The sequence below is a fragment of the Phocoena phocoena genome, chromosome 11, assembly GCF_963924675.1.
Source record: "Phocoena phocoena chromosome 11, mPhoPho1.1, whole genome shotgun sequence".
Lineage (NCBI taxonomy): Eukaryota > Metazoa > Chordata > Mammalia > Artiodactyla > Phocoenidae > Phocoena > Phocoena phocoena.
Genome location: NC_089229.1, coordinates 63,124,526 through 63,133,901, shown reverse-complemented (window position 1 = coordinate 63,133,901; position 9,376 = coordinate 63,124,526). Strand labels below are relative to the sequence as shown.

Here is a 9,376-nt window from a genome sequence, read left to right as displayed (position 1 = left end):
AAGAAATGGTGGATCACTACACTGCAGAGAGGGCACAGAGGGTGATACTGTGTAGAGAGATATCAAGGACTCGACTCGGACTCGAAAAGGGATTTAGGAAAGTCGGACTCTGAATGTGAAGAAATTTTGGAACTATTTTAGCCAATTTGTTTTGCTTATAATTTCCTTTTTTTATGTGTGCATGGGTGACTTTTGACGAAAAGCTGATATCTACATAAATCCAAAAGACTTCTTTCAATATGTACAAAAACTGGGAAGAAAGAATTTGGGGGGCTGTTTTCCTCCACTGACTTTTAAAAATTATTTTTAACATAACATAAAACCTACCATCCTCACCATCTGTAAGTGCACAGTTCAGTGGTGTCAGGCACATTCACAGTGCTGTTCAACCATCATCTCACCATCCATCTCCAAGAAAGCATGTTTGTCACACTCAGTTACTAGTACATCACGCAGTTGATGGCACCTTGTTCCTCATAAGACACTGTGTCATGGTCACTGTAAACAAAATGCAACCTTCCCCCGGGGGAGCTCCTCGCCAGCCAGGAACCACAGCTGGAACCCTCCGGCTTCTCAGGAGCACCTTCCACCCCGGCTCAAAGGTAAAGCACAGAGGACTGCCCTGGTGGTGCGGTGGTTAAGAATCCACCGGCCAGGGCTTCCCTGGTGGCGCAGTGGTTGAGAGTCCGCCTGCCGATGCAGGGGACACGGGTTCGTGCTCCGGTCCGGGAAGATCCCACATGCCGCGAAGCGGCCAGGCCCGTGGGCCATGGCCGCTGAGCCTGCGCATCCGGAGCCTGTGCTCTGCAACGGGAGAGGCCACAGCAGTGAGAGGCCCGCGTACTGCAAAAAAAAAAAAAAAGAATCCACCGGCCAATGCAGGAGACACGGGTTCGAGTCCTGGTCCGGGAAGATCCCACATGCTGCGGAGCAACTAAGTCCGTGCGTCACAACTACTGAGCCTGCGCTCTAGAGCCCACGAGCCACAACTACGGAGCCCGCGTGCCACAACTACTGAAACCCGCGCGCCTAGAGCCCGTGCTCCACAACAAGAGAAGCCACCACAATGAGAAGCCTGCGCACCGCAACGAAGAGTAGCCCCCGTTCGCCGCAAATAGACAAAGCCTGCGTGCAGCAACGAAGACCCGACGCAGCCATAAATAAATAAATAAGGGAAAGCACAGCCCAAGTGGGGGCCCAATCATGGTTGGTGCCCTCCCCTCCTTCCACACTTGGGTCCAGACCAGAACGTGGGCAAGTCACAATCTCTCTGGACTTCATGCTGTTATCTGTAAAGTGGGATCCATAGGCTAGATGACCTCTAAGATCCTGCTGGGTTCTAAATGTATGACCATGTGACTGAATGACCAACATACACATACACACATTTGAGCTGGGGGTTAATGGGCTACAGAGAGAAGTCATGACACCGCTTTTGGGTATATCGGGAGGTAAGAGATTTTACACTTGACCAGGTCAGGGGAGATCCTGCCCAGAATCAAGGGTCAGTGGGCCACTTTCTCTCTCAAGATCATGAACACTTTGACCAAAGAGGAAAGACAAGAAAGGCTGTGTGGCCCATCCAAGGGCACACAGCAACACAAGGGGCTCCACTCTTCAGCCTCCAGTCACTCTCAGATTTCCATTCCTGGGACTGTGACTTGCCCAGGGACCTGCTGGACAGGAGATAGAGCAGGGCCCAGAGCCGGTCCTCTTAGTCACACTCTGAGCTTGACCCTGCCTTTGGGTCCCAGGAGAGGGAGCAGGGCTGGCGGGATTAGAGAAGTGCGATGGAATGGGGCGGGGGGGGGGGGGGGGGGGGGACTCCCAGACCTAAATGTCTCTAGACCTTGGGCCAGAGTGGCATTGATGGCAGGAGGTGGCATTGCCCAGATGCTGAGCTGAGTGGGCTCCGAGGCCGGAGGGTTGCTTATTGCAGCCTCCCTGAGCCTGCACAGCTCACTGCCCCACAGAAAATGTCCTCCCCCTGTGGCCTGGGTGGCTCTGAGCTCCAGGGTGTGCCTAGAGCCTGTCACAGCTCCTGGGACCCTGACATGTGAGTTTGGGGAGTCGTGGTCTCCACCTCAGAGTATTAATAATGTTATTAATAACAGATGATACCAATTGATAGCTTGCTGTGGGCCAGGCGCAGCTCTGAGCCCTTTCTATGCATGAATTCATTTACTCCAAACCCTAAGCCCATGTACGTTTATTATCCCTTTTAAACCACAGAGATGGACCACGGAATAGAAGCCCACAGCTTGCTTAGTCGACCCCAGGTTGACTCCATCACCCAAGGCCAGGGTCCCAATGCCTCTGAAATCACCCCCTGCCTCCAGGCTATGGGAACTACTATTTGGCTGGGGTTTCAGGGAGCGAGTGAAGCTTAATGACTTATGGGTGACTGACTGCAAGAAAGCAAGCACAGAAGATACACAAAACATTTATGCCTTGGAAGGTTCACATCACATCAACCAGTTATTTTCCACTCCCTGCAAGAAAGAATAATTGGAGGCCAGACAGCAGGAAGAACTTCCCAATCACCAGAAGGGGTAGCGTTGACACCCTGTCTCATGGTCAGTTTTGTAAGGTGTTGCCCCTGCCTTGGCCAACAGTTTGAATCAGAGAGAGGGGTTTGGCGGTGCAATCCCCTAGAGAATCCCCCTAAGATGGGGGCGGTGGGGGCAGGGGAGGCCCTGGGGCAGCAGCCATGGGGTAACCAAGGGAACAAACACGGAAAACTAGGGGACGTCAGTCCTTATCTGGAGCTCATTAATGGGGAACATTATTCAGCTGTGAAGTCCAAGATGGGGTGATAGGCATGCTACAGGCAGGGGTGGAGGGGGGGCAGGAGGCAGCCATCGGGGAGAAGAGGTATTGGCCCAAAGTCCACCTCCATCTCACGTGTCCAAAACCACGTGGAAAAACCCTATAAATGCCCATGACCAGCCTCCCCAGAGACCCTGAGAGAGAAAGACGGAGAGAGAGAGAGAGCCGCAAGCTTCCCATCCCTGAGACCACTGGGCTAGCCCACAGAAGTCTCCACAGCATGTGGGAACTCCGGTCCATAGCCTTCTCCAGGGCGGTGTTTGCAGAATTCCTGGCCACACTCCTCTTCGTCTTCTTTGGCCTCGGCTCAGCCCTCAACTGGCCACAGGCCTTGCCCTCTGTACTGCAGATTGCCATGGCCTTTGGCCTGGCTATCGGTACCCTGGTGCAGGCTCTGGGTCACGTCAGCGGGGCCCACATCAATCCTGCCGTGACCGTGGCCTGCCTGGTGGGCTGCCACGTCTCCTTTCTCCGAGCTGCCTTCTATGTGGCTGCCCAGCTGCTGGGGGCCGTGGCCGGGGCCGCCCTGCTCTCTGAGATCACACCACCAGACATCCGGGGGGACCTGGCAGTCAATGCTGTGAGTAGCCAGAACTTAGTCCTTTCCACAGGGGCAGATCCGGGGGAGTCTCTTATAAAGGATGAGAGGGGAGGGACCAGATCTGGGTGAGGGTCTGGGGGTGGGGAGAGAGAGAGAGAGAGAGAGGGAGGGTGGCCGTATGGGGGAGGGGCAGAAATTCGAGAGCCAGGAACACAGCTGCCATAGGAGAGTCAGGGTAGAGGGAACAGTAATGTCAGAGCAGAGGCTGGAATACACACGGGTCGACTGTACTTTCTGTCCTGAGCCTCTTGGAGGAAGAGCAGCATCAAGGTTTCTGTTGACTTGCTACCTGCATTACAGGGAGGGCTGCGCTAGGACTCGGCAGAGGACAGGGTCCCAGAGCAGACATGCTTTACGAGCTGGGAGGAAGCTCAGAGGGCTAGTGCCCAGCATCTTCTCGAGGGAAGAAGACCCAACATTTCTTCAGCATCTACTGTGTGCAGGCCTCACAGCGGGGGCTCCTCATGAGCCACAGCTTGATACCTCACACCAGCCTGAGAGGCAGGGATGAGAAGATCCATTTCTTAAGGTCACGGAAGCTGAGGCTCAAAAAGGGGAAGTACCAGAGCCAGCCTTCAAACCCAGGCTTGACTGCAAAACTCAGGATCTTTCCACCCCACCAACGTCCCCTCCCTGAGCCACCACCTAAGCCTTGTTTTGCAAACAAGGAAACTGAGGCTCAGAGAAGGGAAGTGACAGTCTAAAAGTCCTACAGTTTGTCAATACCAGAATAAGCACCAGAACCCAGGACAAAGCTAAAGGGGCAAGGTCTCTCCAGACCTTGGAGAAGGTCCCCAGAGCCCATGAGCTAACTGCTGATTCCATGAACAGTGGCTAATCGGGAGCCTTGGGCACTTTGGGAGCTGAGGGTGATGCCGCAGCCCCCTCCCCCCTCCCCACCCTCCCCCTCTCCTGGGTCTGTGAAAGGCCTGGGCATCTGAGGGCATGGCTGGGAAGGGACAGTCTGTGTTCCCTCAACACAGCTTTTGCTCCATCCCCTATCCCAAGCCAAGAAAGGCAAGTGCCTCTTTTGTGCCTCAGTCTCCTGCATTTCTTGGCCTTCTCTATCCCTGGGCCACTGGGTAAGAGCTCTGATGTCTCTGAAGAGTCCTGCACAGTCTCTGTGGCCATCCCCTCCTCGGCACAGGTGGCCTTCCTCATGCAAGGGGCAGGGGTATCCCAACTGGAGAACTCATCTCTTCTTCAAAATGGAAAATATCATTAGGCTGGGGGCTCAAGGTGGAGAAAAGGCGAGAGTGGCCATGGTGGTGAACAGACTGAGAGATCTGACCATTTCCATCGAGAAAGAAATTAGTTCAGTCTGCAGCAAGATGAGGTGTAGTTAGACTGAGAGAGGAACTTCCTGAGAGCATGGCCAAGAAAGTCTCAAGAATGTGTGGTGGGGGAACCTCCTCTAATAGCAGGGCAATGGGAGTGCTAAGGGGCCATGAGGACATGGCCTCCTGCTCTCCCATCATCTCACAGTTGACTAGGGCCCTCAGAAGGGAAGGGTCTGAGGAGGCCCCCCCAAGTTACTGCTCAGCACTTACCATCTTGAGGGACTGGAGAGAACCTTCCTGGCTGGAATGGGGCAGCAGCGGGACTGACTTGTCCTGAGGCTAGTGAGAGCTAGTTGACTCCCATGGGTGTCCCAAGTGTCCTGTGAGGTCACTGGAAAAGCCAGTCTGTCCACCAAGAAGTTACCATTGATGCACATCTGCTTCGTGCTAGGCCAGATTTCATCTCATTCTAGGTACAACACTGTAAGGTGAATTCTGTGATTCTCCACCCTGGGTGGTAAACTGAGGTTCAGCGTTTAATTGGCTCAAATCACAGAACCAGTGTCAGCACCTGGAAGTGGACCCAGAGCTGTCTGACACCAAACCCACATCCACAGTGTCTCCCTTAGATCCACTGTTTACCAGTGGGAATGGAGCTGGGGTTCTGCCCTTGTCATTTCTGATTCTCAGACAGTCCTCCAGGATCCATTCTATTATCCCAATTTTACAGAAAGACAAACTGAGGCTGAAATAAGTAGGGCCCCACAGCAAGTCAAAAGCGCCAAACTGTCTGCCTTCAAAGCTCTTCACTGCCGCCCACTATAGGCTCTGACATTGGAAGACCTGGAGGGGAGGGGGGAATGGGGGGTGGTTGAAGTTAGACTCTAGAGAGACCCAAGGGTGCCAGCTTGAGGGCTAGGACCCGGGGCTGGGATTCAGGGCCTGGAGAAGGATCGTGGGAGCTCAGAACTATCACAGCTCCACCCAGTGCAGCGCCCAGAGAGGGCAGGATGTAGGGCATAAGATAACGAAACCCAGAAAGAAATCCAGCACTGGGTGGATGAAATCACCTCTTTGCTCAGCCCCAAGTTCTCTTGTTACCCAACGCAAGGTGTGCCGGGACCATGGGCACCCCACGTGGGGTGAGGAGGCACCAAAGTACAGGGCTCCAGCACCCCAACCTCAACCTCTGGAGGATGTGCAGGGAGCCAATCCACAGGGCAAAATTGAGGCCTGAAATACAGTATGGAACAGGCAAGGTCAAAGGGAACAGGCAAAGGTTAGAGGAAAGAGCTGCACAATGCAGTCACAGAGGGAAGGGGCACACTAGCGCCATCCCCAGAGCAAAGTCCCTAGATCCTGTTCTGGGAGCCCCTTGACCACAGGAGGAAAGACCGCAGGCCTCTCGTTACACCAGTATCTTATGGCTTAAATAGAGAGGAAGGTCTTCCTTTTACCTGGCCTAAAGCTTCCTGCTGCAATCAAAAGCTCTTCCCTCCTTGTTCTTCAGGAAGCAGAAATTATGGATCTCAGCATCCTTTTCCTTTCACATTGCAGGCGCACAACCCCAGCTCCCAAATCTAATGGGATATGGAGTCAGTTTCCCTACCTCTGGCCCGGGGACCGCAATCAGTTGTAGGGTCCATCCCCCTGCCTTTGTGCCATGGCCCAGGAAGAAGCCATCAGTAGTTTGGACTAAGGTGGCTGGTGAGCCCTGATGTTCTGGATTGCTGCCCGGAAGGCTATCTGGAGCTTTGACTGCAGGTGGGCAGGAAGATGGCACCAGTGTGGGGAGCATGCTCAGTGTGTCCCCCCCACCCCCTCTCTGTCCCCAGCTCAGCAACAACTCGACAGCTGGCCAGGCCGTTACTGTGGAGCTTTTCCTGACCCTGCAGCTGGTGCTCTGCATCTTCGCCTCCACGGATGAGCGCCGTGGAGACAACCTGGGTACCCCCGCCCTCTCCATTGGTTTCTCTGTGGTCCTGGGCCACCTCCTCGGGGTAGGTCATGGCCACTGGTTCCAGCCTCCCTGGAGGGACAGACACACAGACCTACTGCAAGGAAACAGACACACAGACCACTCTAGAGACGGATACACAGAACGCCCAAAAGTGAGAGCCACAAAGACCCCAGAGGGACAGATACACAGAACTCCCAAGAGGGAAAGACACATGGACACACCCCAGAGGGTTTGACTCCCATATACCACAAAGGGACAGATATCACTCCAGCTTCAAATGAATAGCGAGCCCTGTAAATATAACATGAACTCCATTGTCCATCGCATGGATTCCCTTTAGGCTGAGGTCAAGGACTGGCGAGAGGCACAGAGACTCCCCCCCGCCCCTTCCTCACCTCCGTCCCCTCTCTGACCCCTGCCTCCCATTGCAGATCCATTACACTGGCTGCTCCATGAATCCTGCCCGCTCTCTGGCTCCAGCTGTGGTCACTGGCAAGTTTGACAACCACTGGGTAATGGCTGAAACCTCCCTGCCTTCCCCTCTCCCAGAAACCCATCTGGCTGGAAGAGCTTGGGGTGGGATCAGCAAACCCTCCACAGTCCTCCTCTTGGGGCCCCCGTGGAGTCTTGGGTCCACCCTTCAGGTCTGACGCCAAAGACTCTGTTTCCACATCTGTAAATGAGGATAAGAGCAGTTGTTGCTTTGGCTTTTTGTAAAGATTAAGCGAGGTGTAAAACAGATGACGCAGTGCCTTAGAACTCGATAAATGGCAATATTTATACTACATAACACATTTCTATTATTTAGCACTTATCTAGTACTTAGTATGTGCCAGGACTTCTTCTAAGTGCTTTGCAAATATTGACTCATTTAGTTTTGCACAAGAACTTCAGAAATTACATCTTATTATAGCGAGGAAACAGGCACAGAGAGGGTAAGTAACTTGACCAAGTTCACCCGGGCAGTCGGCTCCAATTCGCACCATTAGCCCCAATTAACAAGTCTTCCCAATTGCTCAGTAGTCGTTGATAACTACGTGCATACGCGTTTGATTACCTTCACCGCGTGAGGCTCCCTTTCAACGGGAAGGGGGAGAGGAGCACTCCCGCGAGCCGCCCTCTCGCTCGCCCCCAGGTCTTCTGGGTCGGACCCTTGGTCGGCGCCATCCTGGCCTCCCTCCTCTACAACTACATCCTGTTCCCGCCCGCCAAGAGCCTGTCGGAGCGCCTGGCCGTGCTGAAGGGGCTGGAGCCCGACACTGACTGGGAGGAACGCGAGGTGCGGCGGCGGCAGTCGGTGGAGCTGCACTCGCCGCAGAGCCTGCCTCGGGGCAGCAAGGCCTGAGCGCCTGGGCAGGGCTCGAGGGAGCTCGGGGGAGCGCCCGCCACCCCCGCCGGAGTCCCTCTCCCCAGGTGCAAAGCCGGCCCCCAGTGCAGAGTAGCTGCTTCCAGGACGTGCCGAGGCCAGGGCGGGGATAGCGGTGAGCGTGGCAGATCCCTTGCCTTGAGGCTGCGGGCAGCGAGTAGTCGAGTAGTCGACCCCGTGGCGCCTTGCAGGGAACTGGGGACTTGGGCACCGAGCTGGGGAGGAAGGGCAGAGGAAGGCTCTGGAGAGCCTGCGCAGTGTACTGGGTGGGCTGCGGGGGACGGGGTCTGGGAATGGGGCATGAGGTTTTGCGCGTTCATCCCCCAGTGCCTCTCTGTCCCCAGGTGCAGGGTTGTTCATGCTCCTGAGTGTAAGCAGGTGTGCCTGTGGTGATGCAAGTGTGCAAAGGCTGGCCACCTCTTACTCCCCTCTTGACCCCTCCCTCCCCCACCTGCAATAAATCCACTTCCTCTGCAGTGGATGAGTCCTTCCGGCCATTCATCCCCAGGAGCTCTAAGTGTGCTTCCCAGATGAAGGGAAGAGGAGGGTAGGGAGGCCACTTTGAGAGAGCTGAAGGGGGGCACTGATATCCACCCACTACCCTGCCCCTTCTGGAAAATTTCCCCAAGCGGCAGCACTGGGTCCTAAGACTTGCCAGGACCCATTGCTAGACGTAGTGAGGTATCAACCAGGGAACGTCTCCCGAAGTGGCCTTCGGCCGTGGCAGGGGCGGGGGGGCGGGAGGTGGGGGAGGCGGTGGCCAAGGACCTCCTTCCTGCCCTAAGAGGGGACCTCGCCCAGGGAGGCTCGCCCAGGGAGGAAGCATGCGTGCGACCTCATCTCCAGGGGGGGCTCCAGACACCGAGATTAGCCTCCCACTGTGGCAGAGAAAACAAAAGGCCTTTGCAGGCCCCTGGCCTTTGTCTTGGGAGAGGGGGAGATTTGCAACTAGACACTTCTTGAAAGGAGACACTCAGTTTCACAAGTGAGTCCTCTCGCCCAGCACACACCTATGGCTGGCTGGGCAAGGCACTCAGGCACGCAACCACAGGCACCAGGCAACACGCCTCCATCACCCGTCTCACCGCCAGCCCCCCTCCCCAGGCAGCGCTCTTCTTCCTCCCTCTCCCTTCCACCCCCCAGCCCTGGTGCTCCCTCCCTTCTGGCTCCCACCAGAGCATTACTATGCAGAGAGCACCCTAGTGCTCTCAGGACCAAAGAAGGGAGATGACTTGTCCAGGCAGAGGCAGGACTGTGTCTAGAGCTGGGCTTCTAAATTTCCAGGCCAATGCAATGGTTCTCAAATGAGATTCACTAGGATTACGTGAGATGATGCATGT

General features: G+C 55.3%; 1 protein-coding gene across 1 annotated transcript; it reads left to right on the top strand.

Moving 5' to 3' along the window:
- Window positions 1-2,965: 2,965 nt before the first annotated feature.
- On the top strand, window positions 2,966-8,512 carry AQP2 (aquaporin 2). Its single transcript, XM_065888029.1, has 4 exons — window positions 2,966-3,409; window positions 6,546-6,710; window positions 7,102-7,182; window positions 7,806-8,512. The coding sequence occupies exons 1-4, from the start codon at window positions 3,050-3,052 to the stop codon at window positions 8,013-8,015; spliced, it is 816 nt and encodes a 271-aa protein (XP_065744101.1). The 5' UTR covers window positions 2,966-3,049; the 3' UTR covers window positions 8,016-8,512.
- The last annotated feature ends 864 nt before the right edge of the window (window positions 8,513-9,376 follow it).